Below are 16,918 nucleotides of genomic sequence, written 5' to 3'. Positions count from 1 at the left end.
GTTACATTCAGCTCTTTCTAGAAAGCATGACTAAAGCAGCATATCCGATGATCTTACCACAACCTCTACATCCCTTTTTTTTACAGTGACGACGTAAGGCAATTGAATGCTGAGTGTCGCTGTGCTTTAAAGGAGATGAAAGTGTGTGGGAGAATATTCCGTGGATATCATGTCATACAATAGGCATTCGGGAAGGTCACACATGTTTCTAGGCAAATGTTCGCTACAGACTTATTTGACACTACGAAATCATTTTCAAGACAATGGAGAAGTTTTGATCCTTCCGCTGGAGTTTTGTTTTCTATGAGTCTTCATGTAATATCTGAAAATGCTTTCGCGGCAATGAATGCTCAGCAGGGATTACAGCCGCGGTAATCAAGCAACAGAAAGAGGCAGGAAAATAAAAAAAACACCTGCCTTAGGAGGAAAGAACCTCCAACTATAGCATAAACCAAACCATAAGAATTCTTCGGGATATAGAACATCATTTTAATTTTTAAATTGGAAACGTTTAGTGATATCACCTCAAGTCATAACGGAAGTCCCACATCGCGTGATGATAGGTCTTGCCCAAGGATATATTCGCACTTCCTCCTTTTACCATCAAAGAAGGTAACTGTTGTGTATTCATTTGGAGGAGACACTCAATCCTTAATTGCTTTCTATATTTATTGTCTTTATTCATGGGTTAGCTCTTTAATAAGCGAGTACAACTATGTTATTTGATTAAAGTACTTTCACATCACTCAGTAATCCTTGATATTACCTGTATTGGTAAAAGTACTCTTTCTATGTTCTCAACACACTATAATTACTACCATAGTGCCTGACTTGGCTCTCGCAATAAAGTTTAGCAATAAAATTGAAACTAGTATCTCCCTTTGGAAGTAATGGGGAAGCACTCGACTATTTTGCCCATTGTTCGCTTCCCGCGTGCTCTACAACAAAACAGTGCACTACAGGGGCTTCTTTAATTTATAATTTTCTGTTTCTAGTTACGTAATGTCAAAAAACCGAGTGTGTGCATGGGATTAAATTGAGTTAGATTGGTGCCCAATAGAAACCCTGCACGTTATCATCGTGTGTAGAAAATTGTTTAAATTTAATATTCAAAATGCCAGGGGCCTGAACTGGAAGAACCACACTTTTTAAATGATAAATTATGACAACTTTTTTTTGTAACTTGATGAGTTTAAGTCGGGTGACAGCACGTCATTGCTTTTATGGTGCTAGTAGTAATATGTAAAGAAGTTTTGCCTGTTTCAAGTTACGTAATGTCAAAAACGGAGCGTGTGCATGGGATTAAATTGAGTTAGATTGGATGTTTTCTACGAGACGAGCTCTAAAATATGCTTTGGGGATATGGACGGTAAACATTTTTTTGACTGCTATGGAATGGGCTAAAATAGATAAGGCTATGAGAGGTATTCATCTAACTCTTTGGTATCTTTGCCTTCTTGCCTCAACTGCGACCCAAATATTAATTGGCGTTTTAATGGCAAACATACAACCACTACAGCTGAACAGAGATGCTGGCTTTTCTAAACTCCTGCTCAAATCCATTTATATGTTTCTGGAAAAATGTAGAGATTCTTCAAAGAGTTAAAGATCTCCTGAAAAAAATTGTTTCCTAAAACACATTTTGTTAGCAAATTTGTATAGTATTTTGTTCTTTCTTTCATTTCGCCCAATGTTTGGTTAATATCTTGACTACTGATTTTAAGTGTCATAGTAATTTTCAAAACTGGCGGCAAACGTCAATTTCAAGTTTTACACCTGCTATTTTCAGAACTTCTTCAATTAATGCAAGCTTTTTCATCAAAGTCTCAGGTTGTTAAATTGCGCCTCATGACAAGTGCTAATTCAGGTGATGGATCTTTGTGAGAGTACACTATTTATAAAAAGGCTGTTTCCCTTTATAATAAAAAACTATCCCAAATTTTAAGACTGGTAAGGTAAGCAGTCGCACTTTGTAATGACACTTGTCATGCATTTTATTATTAAAAGAATAAAAAACACAAAACTCTCTCAATAACGTAGCTTAGGCAATCCAGATATCTTGATTAGATCTAAGCATTGGCTACGCACACATCGCGTGGTGATAGGTCTTGCACAAGGATATATTCGCACTGTCTCCTTGGACCATTATTTTCAAAGAAGGTTATTGTTGAGTATTTATTTGAAGGAGATACTCACTCCTTAATTGCTTTCTATATATATTGTCTTTATTCATCGATCAGTTTTCTAATAAGCTGGTACATTGTTGCTCGATAAAAGTAATTTCAAATCACTAAGTAATCCTTGATATTATTAGCATTGGTATAAGTACCCTTATTATGTTCTCAATACACTAAGTTACCACTACAATGCCTAGCTTGACTCTCGCAATAAAGTTTAGCGATTAAATTGAATCTAGTATCTCCCTTAAGAAGTAGTGGGGAAGCATTTGACTATTTCGCCCACTATTCGCTTCCTACATTCTCTACGGCAAAACAGAGCACTGCAGGGACTTCATTAATTTTATAGTTGTATGTTTCAAGTAATATAATATATATTTACATAATATCAAAAACCGAGCGTGAGCATGGAGTATGATTCGATTGAGTTAGATTGGTGCCCAATAGGAACCCGGCACGTTATCATCATGTGTCCGAAAATGTTTAGATTTAAAATTCAAATGTCAGGGGCTTCAATAGAAAGAACCACATTTTACAAATGATAAATTAGAAAACCTTTTTTTTAGAACGTGACGATTTTAAGTTGAGTGACAACACGTCTTTGCTTTTATGGTGCTAATAATAATGCATAAACACGTTCTTCCCTTAACCAGTGAGAAGCAATAAAAGTGATGCATCATGACACAGGGAAATAAAACAAAGTTTTCGGTTTACAGTCTGGCAGCAGTTAGTTGTCATGGATTTGAATATTTCCTCTCAGGATTCTTCTTGTTTTCATCTTCCTCATCCGTTATTCGATTTCGCCTCTGAGCGATTCATTACAAACTTAATAACAGCCATCGTCAACATCGTTACCGCTCCACTCTCTTTTATTGCCAACGTGCTGATCATCATCGCCATTTTTGACTGTCCCCGTCTACAAACTCCTTCCAATCTATTCCTTGCGACTTTAGCATTGTCAGATACATTTGTCGGCCTGACAGTCCAACCAGGTTATATCACCTACCGGCTTATGGAAAATCAGCATCGTTCAGTTCCTTGTTTTGCAAGACTTATCTACAGTTCTGCATTCCACGTATGTTTTGGTGTTTCTTTCATGACTCTAACCGCTGTGAGCTATGAGCGCTTTGTGGCTGTTCGTCTACGTGTCAGGTACAACGCGATGTTTTCTACGAGACGGGCTCTAAAATATGCTTTGGGGATATGGACGGTCAATATATTCTTGACTGCTCTGGAATGGGCTAAAATAGATAAAGCCATGAGAGGTATTCATCTAACTCTTTGGTATCTTTGCCTTCTCGTCTCAACTGTGACCCAAATTGGCGTTTTCGTGGCCATACGAAGACACAATCGACGAGTTAATAACCAACTTCAAGTGGATGAAAAGCTACAGAGACAAAGAGAAGTGAAGCTGGCGAAAAAGATATTGACTGTGGTTGTAATTTACTTTATTTTGAACTTTCCCGTTCTATTTGTGACATTTTATCATCAGATATTAGGGCAAAACATTCAAACATACAACCACTACAGCTGGACAGAGACGCTGGCTTTTCTAAACTCCTGCTCAAATCCAATTATATGTTTCTGGAAAAAGAGAGAGATTTTTCGAAGAGTCAAATATCTCCTGAAGAAATTAATTTGCTAAAACACATTTTTATTCTCATTTTTTGAACATTTTGTTTTTTGTTATTTTTTTCATTTCGCCAAATGTTTTGTTAATATCTTGACTATTAGTACTTAAGTGTCATAGTAATATTCAAAACTGGCAGCAAACTTCCGTTGAACGTTTGACATCTGCTATTTCATAACTTCCTAAATTACTGCAAGGCTTTTCATTAAAGCCTCAGGTTGTTAATTTGCGCTTCATGACAAGTACTAATTCAGGTGATGGATCTTTGAGAGAGTACACAACGCCTTCCAAATAACTTCAATTCAATGAAAGCTCGAATTTTCTTTCTTTTACCGCCGCATTAGCATCGCAGATGATCAAACTTTACGGATGAGTTTCAAAAGGAATATTGACAACGTCAGATGGTTTAAACGGGAGGAACTTTTGGGTCGTAACTGTTTGAAAATAACAGCCGAATTTTTGCGTAATATCAATGATTAGTATTTTGAAAGGTAGAGGAGAAGATGGAAACGAGGAAAAATGTTTGACACCACCTCGGTTTTGCCGTAGTACTCTATACATAGAACGAGAGTGCGATTTTTTTATTGAGGCAGGAAAAACAAAGAGACTATACTTTCATCCCGACTAGCCTGTTTCGTGGTTAACTCACTCTTCCGGGTATTTTAATTGCAATAATATTCGTGACCATCGTTGATATACTACAAAATTTCCATAATTGATGTGGCGATAAATTTAGATGTTCAACTGTTACGTGCGTAGCAACGCGTTGTTTCTGTGACAGCGCGAAAACACAATTTCATTAGAACTGTTTTCCCTTCAAAAGAACGTATGTACATATATATTCCAGAATAAAAGAATTAAATGCAAAAGTCTCTGCATGTTTGGAAAAAGAAGTTAATAATTTTGATCTCACAATCACTCATCTTGCGGGTAAAGGCCATCTAAAAAGCTCTTTAAGGGGAGGAAACTTGGGATATTGAGCATAAAACAAACCATATACAGCTACCAAGGTATAAGGTATATGGAGGAAAAAACATGGCGATGATATTGCATCTACGAAAGTCAATTTTACGCATATTGCAAAAATTTTCGAATTAGTCTAGAAGAGTCTTTATCATTGGACATTTGTCAAGGAATATCTTAATAACCGAATATGACTGTTACAGCAAGATCAGGTCCCTCATGAATATCACAAGGATTCTGTTTCGTGCAGGTGACAAGAGAAAGTTTTTAATTCATTAAAATTTTGATTACGATATACGGGTCATGATGTCATAAAATTATCGTTTCACGAAAGAGGAAAGAAGCTTTAATTCAACAGAAAGTAGAAAAGACCAATTTCGATTAAGTTATAGACCCTATAAATTAAGTCTATAAAGTAAAAACTTTTAATTTTCTAACATGTTTTTACTTAAAAGAAAAGCGGTCTTTTCGTTCACTTAAACAGGACTATGGAGAAAAGTTCTTGTTTTCTAAATAAAGTGTAACACTGCTTAACGGGTAGGTTTAAAACTTGATTTATTATCGACTAAGAGTTGGTAAAGAAGATGTGTGGCTTCTACAACGAAAAAAAAAGTTACGTCTACACTTTAACACCAATACGATTATATGCGTGGATTTATTTATTTTTCTATTGCAGTTTTGTATTGTTTCCGGCATAATTCTTGCAAGCATTACCTGCTTGTAATCATTTGGAAAGCTAATTTATGAATATGTTAATTAACTCTATTTTTAAAATATTCTGGTTATGCAGACGTAATGCAAAAAAGGGCTTAAGCAAACCGAAGAACAATTGATAGACATAAATATCATTTTCTACTCTTGATACATGAGCGGGCGGTACTATACAAATCCTCCGATCTGATTGGTTTCAAGAGCGGGAAGTATTTTCCCATCAATGTTTCGGTGAAGCCTCTCTATTTAATTTGCCTTACCTCTGTTTTCTTCGTTAAGTTTAAAATAAAGTAAAGATGTTATCCACCAGCTTAGGTTGATCCTTATCGGGAAGAACTGTGTCCTTTGTCTTGAGTACCGCATGGTATCCAAGACGTCGGGCACAGTTTTCCCCGACACGGACTTCCCGCCTGGTGAATAACAATAATTGTTCTTCAGTAAAACTATCCAATCTCGCATCTTTAAATTATGTGTTAGAGCGATTAAAATTCTTGAAAGGTGAAAAAAAACATTATTTTGCTCCAGAACAAATTTCCCAAATTCCGCCGGCCTTATTGAAATAGATAATGGAACAGCACTTAGATGCGTATCTCATTGTTGTATCTCAAAGTTCAGTTAGTTACTATTCCACACAGAAAACAACCATTTTCCAGCATAGAGGAATAGATATAGCGTCTCTGACTTTCCGTTTTACTGGATAAGATCGCTCACAATAAAGAAAGGGAAATATTGTTGTGTAAAAAACGTAGTATAATTACTTGGAAGTTTGTCTACAATAGTGAGGGTAAGGCTATCTGTCGTCAAGGTAAATCCAGTTTAATTTAAATAAATCACAAAGAGCTGTGTTTTTGATAAATTTGATCGATGGACAGATCGCCTTTTCCGATGTGCCTTTTCTAAAAGTATTCTTTTATTAAAGCGCGCGTAGAAACGTTTGAAGAATTCATAATGTGTCATTATGACTACTTACAAGCTAAAATACGAGTAGCCAATGTCAAATTTTCAACACTGAATAGAATAGCACCCTACTGAACGAACTTAAATATTAACAACTGCATCATTCGGAAATAAATAAGGCCTTTAAATGCTAAGCACGCATTACACACTCCTGTTTAGGTTTTAAACATTAATAACAAATTGAAACGCCAAGAATGGAATGATGTATTTCAATGTCCTAAAACTACAAGTACAGAATATTTTTCTATCTTAGGTAATAGGCTGATGGTAAAATTAATAACTTATGAATCAGTCGAGTCCAAGCTTCCTTTTACTTGCTTCTAAAGGATCTATAAACACCACAAATCTTGTTGCTACTATCGTTCGATATGCCCTTTTATGTATGGTATGGTTACGACCAACAGCCACTATACCATACATAAAGGGGCATATCTGAGAACATCTCACGTATCCTACAACCATTCAATATTCGCGTCGCTCACAAACCTATCTACCACACTACATCAGTTACGGATTGACATCAAAGACAGAGACGAAACCCCGAGGAACAGATAAGGAGAAGTATATAAGATCAATTGCTCCGATTGCCACGCCTCCTGCATTGGTGAGACTGGAAGAAACCTCGGCAACTAGACTGACTGAACAACAAACGAGCGACGAGGAAAGGCGATGTCAACAATCACATTGCTGAACATCAATGACTTACGAACCATACTGTTGACTGGGACTATGCGCAATGCCTAACCGACAGCACCAAATACTGTCGACAAAACTGACCCCGGAAAGCTGGTTTTTATTAACTTGGAAACAAAGACTCCCCTCAAACAGGTGTCAACCACTACCGGCCCCATACAAACGACTCATCCTACGGCATTGAAATTACAAAAACGAACCGAACAGAACGACCTAACTTCACTAACGGATCTAAACCGACCAATCGCGACTGACCTTATGCCACTTGAGTCGTACAGCCAATAACATCCCGGCAAAACTGACCCAATCAGTGTACACAAACTGGACTAAGACCATTTGGAATAACAACAACCTTTCACTGGGACTCTGATGTATGACTTCCGCTTCAGGTTGTCGAAAAAAAGTCAGTCACCACTACCGACCACCGCTCCTGTCAGGACTACAATTCACCCGGACGATCAAACTACACTGTTAGAAGTTTGTATAGTTAATTTATTCATTGATAAAAGTTTTAAATAGAACATTTCAAGTAATAATCAGTTATATGTTTAATATCTTATTTATTATGAAGTGCATTTAATTGTTATTTTGTATCCCATTATCATTATTTTTATTATTTTTATTGATCTTTAGTTTATTGTATTCTTTATGTACGGGAGCATTTGAATAGATATACATAGAATTTGCGCGTTAGAAGTCAATAATTATTACTATTATTAGTATTATATTTGTCTGCTCGTCCAGGTGAGAGTATTCCTAGAAAAAAAAAACCATGTGTCGGCTATAGTCAGGTAACGTTTTTACAAGCTGAGAGCAGTCACGAGAGCGGTCATCGTAAGCGTCGGTGTAAAGTGAGGCCAGAGGAAAGTTATCAAGTAAGAAAGATAACCTTTAACTGGAAAAAATAGGGCTTTTAAACTCATACTTAAATATGAAAAATAAAGAGGATTAAAATCACACTTGTTCATCCACAATCGTAAAAAACTGTGAGGTGAGTGGAGTCCTATAGCGAATCGCTGTTGTTCATTAGTCAATGGAGTAGGTTGGAAAAGTGCGCGAAAAAGGACTTTGTGCCGTTTTCCGCCACAATCCTCTCCTCAGACCAAGAGTCTGGACAAAATCCGACAGAAAATATTCGGTTGCCGCAACTCGAATCTGACAACATGAGCAGAAGTCACCATCAGAACTCATCAAAGTGAGGATGTTAATGGTCAATCCAATGTGGTGGATAGATACCGTGCTTGGCAGCTCTCAGAACTAGATTGTCTTACCCGAAGTTCAAAAAAAACACACAAACTACAGAGTCACTTGTGTGCAAAAATGCATGCTTTTTTTTAGTGGGTGGGGAGGCTTGGGGTTAAAAGTGACAATAGTGGTTTATAAGTTTTCGTTTAAATTTTTTTGAGAGAAGGGAAATTGACATAGGGCTGGACAAAATTGATCCAATAGCGCATGCCCAGCCAACGTTTTACCGCGACGTTGGTTCCCCTTCCTCACGCACGTCTTACATAACCTACGCCCAGCGTGGTGTGGGCTCAGAGTTAGAGCTCCGCACCAAGCCACCATTGCGTGGTGGAAAAAAGAATTTTCAGGGCAACTGTGTGTAGGATTGATAACGTCATAGAATCCAAAATTATCTTCGTGCTCCAGGGCACCGTTAATTGGATCCCAAGAGCAACCGTTTTTTTCCGCTCCAGTACGAATCAGTATGCATATGTTGGGTATCTCGCTGCAACAAGCATCCCCGAACAATTAGGCAACTTCTTCCTCGAACTGAGATGTACTAGTACCTCTGACAGCGATCTTGATTGACAAATTTCAGGATGTCCGTGTCTTGGAGAGTAGCGCGTGCGTAGTCGGTGATGTGCTGAAATTAAGGCCTGACGGGGAAATGCACGTCACTCGCAAGGGCGTCGAGTGGTCTTGTGTCGGATGTTGACCCCATTGCTTGGTAGGATACTCGATAATCATTCCAGTTGAATTTTGTCTCGTTTCTCGGAAAGTTGTAATAAAAAGGCTTTTGGTTGTAAAACTCCTTATTTACTAAAGAGCAGGACTCGATTGAGAGTCCATGACTTTTCCGGGTTTCGAGTTCAAAATCACAATAAACTCTGAGCCGTATCATTAGATTATACACGCCCTGAATTAGACTCTGGTTTCAGCTTTAAAATAAGATAGGCATAATGAAGGACTCGGGATCGGGATATCTCACATCTCGTTCCCTGGTAATGCTGTGGACATCGTGCAGTTGTATTGTTTTCTGATGTCATCGCAATTTTATGCGCATGGGCCTCCATTAAGGCAAGGTTTCGATTTTTTTGAAAACAGCAGCCATTCAGGCATCTGCCATTTTCATGAAAACACACACCGACCAGCAATTAAATTAAAAATTAAATTTGTCCTTGTTCGGAATAGAATTAAGGAAGTCGTTGTTCTTTTTGTCTTTTAAAAAATGAGTATTGCAGCGAAAAAAAAAAAGTTTCAAAGAAGAAATCTTCCTTTCATACAAGGCGAATAGGTCGAAGCGACTCATCCCCGTCCATGAATCATGATAAATGGACTTTACAGTCAATTTTATTTGAGCATCTATATTTTCCAGCTTTGAAAAAGTCTTTTATTAAAAAACCACTCTACAAGAGGAATAAAAACTTACCATCACGCCGTTTTGCTGTACACGATACAAAAGCGTTCCTGGTGTTTCACTCGACTTCCCGATGGCTCCATTCACTGTCCGTGTCCAGAAGCTCAAAGATTTTTCAACGGATATTGGAAACGCAATGCAGTTCGCAGTGCTTTAGCCGCAGTGACGAAAACACTACCAGGGGTCCCGCACGCTTTCAGTTGAATTGTATGATTTTCTATGCTGACGTTCTCCATGAATATGTTGTGGATTGTAGATCAGCGGTGTTTTCATTTGGTTGTTAGCCGTACGTATAAGTGGAGGGATTAGCAGAAAAAACTGTCCCAAAAATGAGCCATAGAAACGTGAAAATATAAATCCATCTTACTCTAAAAGAAATTTTTAAATGAAAAGGTTGTCGTTCTTCGGAATAAATGTAGAATGAAAAATCCTTGACAGCCTGCTTTTAATGAAACTGGAAGCAAATAAACAATGAATAGCATCTATTAGTGAAAAATAAATAATCGGGTATTTGTTCACGGACATTATCTTTTTCGAGAAGGGAGAATTTTTTAGCACGAAGCAAAAATAAAAACTACGGAGCCCTTGAGCACGAATTTCCACCTCAAATGAAAGCAAATTTTTTTTGTAGTGGAGGTCAAATGTTTCATCTAACACGTAAAAAAGTCGTTTAAAAAAGCTTACTGAAAAAAACCACATATATTTGTTGAGAAAATATAGAGGCATGTTAGCAAGCCTTTGTTAGAGTTTACCTTTTAAGTGCGATTTCTTTCTAGAATTTCTGTATCTTCCGATCTTCCGAGAATAATACACACATACAACAAAAAAAAATTAAGATTAGGCGATTTTCGAAAATCACGAGTATTTCTTAGGCTAAAGGAAGAAATTGATCATTAGCGCCTAGTGAAAAACTTTTGTTAAAAAATTATCGAACAAAAGACGCAAATGATGAAGCCATTACTGATCACGGAGACCACTTCAGATCAAAAATCTTTCTTGAAGGTTTTTTCTTATTATCTTAATTTCTGAACTTTCCCTGGTGTCTTTGTTTAAAATAAGTTTTCTATTAAAGCTCTGAAATCATTTCTAAGAGGCTTGTGATCGATAGGCACAACGGAATTTTCCAACTTTACAGGCTTTGAATCAACTTTTCCTAGATGCAAAGATAGGAAAGCAGTTTTCGGTTGCTGTGGTAATCCTGGCACTCAGAGCACGAGCGACCGATCTTAGACTTAACCCTCCGTTTTTAAATGCCTCAAAACACTTTTATAAGGATTTAAAAGGAAGCCTTTAATTCACATTAAAGCTGCTTTTACACGTACGGAGCAATGTTGCCTGGGCAATCATGCAAGTTAGAAAATTGTCAACCACATTTGATGATATGGCAGTTTACAGACAAGGAAGAACTTGTCATGGGAAAGCAAATTGGGAACTAATGTCAAGAAAGCTTTCCAATATAACAGTATTTTTTAACAATTTAACCAAGACAAGTAAGACGTGCAAAATATGTATTTCTCATTTAGCGTTATACTTTAACTGGTGCTAGAAAGAAACAAACGAGCTAGAGTTTTGAAGGCGCGCGTGAAAACGAAAGCGCGCGCGAGAACAGCACGCATGTTTTTTTTATTGTGCACGTTCGTAAAAAGTTAAGCTGTCTTTAACAGTACAGTAGCAATAGAAAAAATGCATTTTTAATAATTTTTTCTATGGCTACAATTTACAAATAAAAGGATTGTGCGCTCTGGTGTAAAATACAGATACTCGTCATAATTATTTGTAATAATCTTTGGGTAAATTTTAGTCTTTACAATAACATTAAATGCATCTCCAATCGCTTTTTGTAAAATTTGCAACAATTTCAAACCGGAATTCTACAAGTTTGAAGACCTTAAGGAATTTTTTTTTTGCTGAATTGAGGCGCGAAACCTTGAACGAATTTTATAATTAAAACTTACCCGTATGATTTGGCCCTCAAAAAATGCAAGGAAACATCTTTCTTTCGCACAGAATTAGCGTCAAGATCCGTCCAAGGAGACGTTACTTCCTCAGATCGCAGCTAAGGCAACGAAACTCACCTCCAAAAAACAACAAAAGTGAGTTCGTTGTTCTTCTCCATGTCGATAGTGACAAACAAAACCGCTTTCTATAAAAAACTTCCTGTAAAATATGCGTTATTTCTGTCCCCAAACTGACATTCGATATCTTTTATCTCCTTGAGGCAGGTGTATTTGAAATGGATAATAATTTGTGGATAATAATTGCAAGTGAAAGGAAATGGAATTTAAAACATGATGAAAGATTTTTTCTTTTTTCAGCAATGATGCTTCCATTAGACTCAGTATGCTGTGAGTTAGCAGGAGAAAGCTCTATAATCCTGCCAGAAAACAAATTGAAAACAAATATTTGGCTTCAGTTGTCATGTACCCTTTAACTTTGCCAAAGGAATATTTTTTTTAGATTAAATCGAGATTCATGTTTACAATTTAGCCTGTTTCATCGGAATAACTGCCATATACTGCTAATTCAGGGCGTAAGAACAAACTTGTATCACGACAAAGGAGTGTCACGTGTCCTACGGAGATTTTGGAAGATCAACTTTTACTACGATAGGGAGTTAATACAGGCGTACAATAAGAATTTTAAGAACATTTTGACTGTACTCATATTCAGATACAAATCCTGGTGATTTCTGTGCTATAAACGATCCCTCATCGACTTAACAAGCGCAAGAATTTGTCAAGGATGTTACCATGAAGTCAAGAAATGAAAAAAAATTCTAGTCCCGTTTATCATATGCGAAGTTGAAAAACAAAAGTTTCCAGTAAGTAATAAAAAGCCTTATAATTTTTTTCTTGTTTTTTTCTTGTTTTTTTGTTTTTGTTTTTGTTTTGTTTTTTTTTGAGGATATAGTCCTAAGTTCATTTTGAGCGATTTGTCACTTGTCGAGGCTAATAAATGATAAAGTAAACAAAGCCCTCGTTGTGCGGGGCTCATTTATATAACATTTGTTCAAATTAATTCAAATTTAGACGCATGCAAGAGTTCAGGGAAATTTAATTTTTTTTTATTATAACTCGTGCATTATAGATGAAAGAATTCTTCTTAGGAAGCTTTAATGAAATGTTTTCAATACAATTGCTTGTTGTAATAACTGCGAACGAGAGAGTCACGAGAGAAGTGCTTTTCGTAAAGGGCTACATGTATGTCGGACTCATGCCACTCAAAATAACGAAAATGTCTTAATTGAGAAGGCGCATCATTCTTCCAATAGCTCGTAATTTTGTTGTCTCCGCCGCTTTTATATGACGCTAGTAAGTTAATCGAAGAAAAAGTGAGACGGGCATAATGTTTGACCACAAACCTAAAAGGAATTTCCCGATACAATGAACATATTCTCTGCGGCAAAGACTAGAACTGCTTCTAGATCGAGAACTTTTTTTCCTTTTCTCTCTTCTCTTCAAGAGAAGGAAATTTGCAAATAAACAATAATTAGGGTTAGTAGTTAATAAAGAGGATTTCAATTTGTTTTCCATTTTAAATATTCGCGTGGGTTTTACCAAACGACACAAGCCACTTTCATGCTACACGAAGGTGCGAGAGTCAAATGAATTTGCACTTGACTGTTTCATAGGTCACTCATTTTACTACTTTCTTATGATATCATAGCCTACGATAGAAAAACTCTATAGTGGTAATTTTGGAATATTCTAAATACATTATTCAGTTCCACGTATTTAACAACTGGTTCATGCTTAGCGTGCGTATACTGATTGAGATGCGCGGGTTATTAAGCCAGTAAACCGATAAAAAGTGCAGTCTGTTGCTTTTATAAAATAAATTTTCATTTTTTGTTGGTTTACTTGCGCATGAATTTTTGCAATATCTCGGCTACTATGTAAAGAGATACACCGTGGTGGCTTAATAAGAATCAAGTAGAGTGTAACACTTCCTCTCAAGTCACGTTTTAATTCAATGTTTTCCGTGACGAGAACTTTTTATTTAATGCTTAAAAACTTAAACACGATTACACAATCGCGTGCTTGGCAATTGAAGGCATTGTACAATTTATGATGAGGCCATTTTTTAAAATTCAAATTTGTTCAGCGGGTTGCCATTCTATTCAACACCGATAAATGACATGGGTTGATTGCTTTTCACCTTGTTGGTTGACATAATAGCACATTTGAATTCTTCAAAGATTTGTAGGAGGACTCTAAATCGTCTTTGAACAAGTCATAGTGTAGGAAGTGTATTCTGCAAAATGGAGGGCAATCACTCCGAGCACGAAAATTCCTGTTTCTATCTTGGTGATCCATCCTTCCATAAAGCTCATGAACGGTTTACAATCAACCTTATTACAGCCATCATTAACATTGTGACAGTTCCAGTCGGTGTTATTGCAAATATACTGATTGTCACCGCCATCTTTGGCTGTCCTCGTCTACGAACTCCCTCTAATCCGCTGATAGCTTCTCTGGCGCTTTCTGATTTGTTCGTATCCCTAACAGTCCAGCCCGGATATATCACATACAGGCTTTTGGAAAACCAGCTTCGTCTAGTTCCTTGTTTTGTGAGGATTATGTATCATCTGGCTTTTTTCAGTTGCTTTGGAGTGTCTTTTATGACTTTGGGTGCTTTCAGTTATGAGCGCTTCGTGGCTGTTCGACTGCAAGTCAGATACAATGATTTCTTCTCTTCGACACGAGTTGTGAAATATGTTCTGATCATATGGACCCTAAATATTTTGTTAAGTGCTCTAAAATGGACTTCTATTGAATCCGCAGTCGAAAACATCCATCTCATGGTATGGTCAGTTTGCTTTCTCGTTTCTATAGCTACGCAGATTGGCGTTCTGTACGTCGTGCGAATACGGCGGGAACAAGTCCAGCCGCAACTCTAAGGCGATGAAAATCGCCAGAGACAACGAGAGGCCAAGCTCGCGAAAAACATATCTATCCTCGTCGGAGTGTACTTGATTTTGAACTTTCCTGTGTTGTTCACTTTAATATATGATCAATTATTGAGACTAAACTTACAAACTAACAACCACTACAGCTGGACGGAGACGCTTGCCTTTTTTCATTCTTGTACCAATTCATTAATATGCTATTGGAAAAATGTAGAGGTGCGTCAAAAAGTTAAAAATATCTTGAAGAAGCTGGTTTGTCAATAAATACCACGTTTACCGGAAGGTGCTAAGAGTTCGTATCTGGCTTTTCAATTTATATTTAGCTAAAAAGTATTGTTACATCATCTGTCACTGCTAACTTTCAATTGAGAAGTGACCTTTCTATAGTTTTCTATAGTTCCTAAACCGAACATGTTTGGGTTTACCGAGAGTGTTGTCGTTGTTGTCGTTTCTGTTGTTTGTTATTCTTGTTATTTTAATTAAGAATTTTTCAGGGACGAATCACTCACTTGGCGTGGGAAGTCATTTTTTAATGCTGCTGTATTTTACGCAGATCCAAAGTGCTCGAGAGTATGCCAGTAGACCAGAAATGGAACTAAAAAATCTCTTTATCCCAAAGGACTTAAAACCCCTACCGAGAAATGAATAATATATGCAGAAAATGCTGTCTTCCAAAAGAAAAATACTAATTAATTGATAAATCATAAGAAAAAAGTTCACAGAATCCATTTTTGGCGGAATTTATTATCCAATCCCTTGTTGCCGAAGGTATTTTAGAAAGTATATTTATAGTAAGTTATACCATGTCTTATACATCTTTAGACACAAAGGTATCAGTGTTCAGAGTAGCCTTACCTATGAATATACTATCAGAAGAGAGTTTGTTGGTCATGTGTTTTTAAAGAATAAGATAATATGGTAAGTCTCATCTAAACTTATCCCAAAGCCTTAACAAGTGTTCATAACTTTAAAAGTTTGTTCTACAAAATATGACTTATTAAAAATATGTTATTCTTTGTGGCCGCTGTCAGGGAGGAAAGAGAAGAGTACTTAGATTACTTACAAAATAATATAGCTTGCAAGCAAACGCACCGTTTCCCTCGTAATAAAGTTATAGTGTTCTACTACTTCAGAGCAAAATCCGATTTACTTGTTACCATGAAAATAATATGGTAGCATACTTGTCTGAAACTAAATTTTATGAAAAAAAAAATCGAATTTCCAGAAATGTTACCAGACATGTTCCGTTTCTGATGCAATGAGAAAATTTTGGGGTTTCTCGTAAATCAGTTACGAGATGATGTACGAATAGGCTATTCATACATCATCTTTAATAATTGTCCTAGGTTTCGAAAACACGATATTCGATACGCCACAAAACATATGGTCAAAACTGGTGTATGGTCAAAACTTACATGTTTTATTTTCTTAATATGTCCTCTCTCTTAAGACTAATTGCTTCTTAAAAATATTAGTTTTCCTGCACCACTTAAGTGTAAACCTAGTAATATTCTGGGTGCGGAATAACATTTTTATTTTTTAACGATACAAGTCATTTTTCTCAAATTACTTAACTCTAAGTCAACTATTCCAGGCGCCAAAGACCACTCCGCTGTTAACAATTCGAAAGATATTAAAGAAAAAACGTTTCAGTGAAAACTTCTAAGACTAATTGTTACTTAAAATATTAGTTTTCCTGCACCACTTAAGTGTAAACCTAGAAATATTCTGGGTGGGGAATAACATTTTTATTTTTTGACGATACAAGTCATTTTTCTCAAATTACTTAACTTTGAGTCAACTATTCCAGGCGCCAAAGACCACTCCGCTGTTAACAATTCGAAAGATGTTAAAGAAAAAACGTTTCAGGGAAAACTTCTAGTTTAATTGTTTGGGTGTTATATCCCATTCAGTGGGGAATGGATAATTCACAGGCTAGGTAGGCATTTTTCGTTAATGCTTGGTGTCTGCCTTCGTTGATTTCTCACGCAGGAGAAGCTTTCAAAAGAAGAAATTCTTGGTAAGGTTTTTTCGTATATATAGCTCATCTGGAATAACGCCGACAAAAATGCACAAACCCAAAGTGCAAATTGCAATCATGCCGCGCGGATAAAAATTTGAGGGCTTGCTTTCAATCCCAATTAGTCTCCTGCTATTTTCTTTTTCAAAATTAATTAAACGATGATTGAGTTACTAAGATTTTTTTTAGTTCTTCGTCGCTAATAATCAATTGTTTT

At 36.6% G+C, this 16,918-nt stretch overlaps 2 protein-coding genes and 1 pseudogene across 2 annotated transcripts in view; 2 read left to right on the top strand and 1 right to left on the bottom strand.

Moving 5' to 3' along the window:
* The first annotated feature begins 1,301 nt into the window (after positions 1 to 1,301).
* On the top strand, positions 1,302 to 3,825 carry LOC131781938 (adenosine receptor A2b-like). Its single transcript, XM_066159342.1, has 2 exons — positions 1,302 to 1,424; positions 2,831 to 3,825. The coding sequence occupies exon 2, from the start codon at positions 2,914 to 2,916 to the stop codon at positions 3,820 to 3,822; it is 909 nt and encodes a 302-aa protein (XP_066015439.1). The 5' UTR covers positions 1,302 to 1,424; positions 2,831 to 2,913; the 3' UTR covers positions 3,823 to 3,825.
* Positions 3,826 to 8,672: 4,847 nt separating this feature from the next.
* LOC131779141 (uncharacterized) lies at positions 8,673 to 9,256 on the bottom strand (annotated as a pseudogene).
* A 7,418-nt stretch (positions 9,257 to 16,674) lies between these two features.
* LOC136277094 (calmodulin-like) overlaps positions 16,675 to 16,918 on the top strand; it is a 1,825-nt gene continuing 1,581 nt past the window's right edge. The window contains exon 1 of the mRNA XM_066158758.1: positions 16,675 to 16,701. The gene's annotated coding sequence lies outside the window, so the exon portion shown is untranslated. The remainder of the gene's footprint in view (positions 16,702 to 16,918) is intronic.

The sequence above is a fragment of the Pocillopora verrucosa genome, chromosome 12, assembly GCF_036669915.1.
Source record: "Pocillopora verrucosa isolate sample1 chromosome 12, ASM3666991v2, whole genome shotgun sequence".
Lineage (NCBI taxonomy): Eukaryota > Metazoa > Cnidaria > Anthozoa > Scleractinia > Pocilloporidae > Pocillopora > Pocillopora verrucosa.
Note: the sequence above shows the minus strand (reverse complement) of the source record. Positions and strands in the feature narration are given on the sequence as shown.

Excerpts from the sequence above, each read along its gene's own strand:
- LOC131781938 (XM_066159342.1), top strand. The coding sequence starts at position 2,914 with ATGGATTTGAATATTTCCTCTCAGGATTCTTCTTGTTTTCATCTTCCT.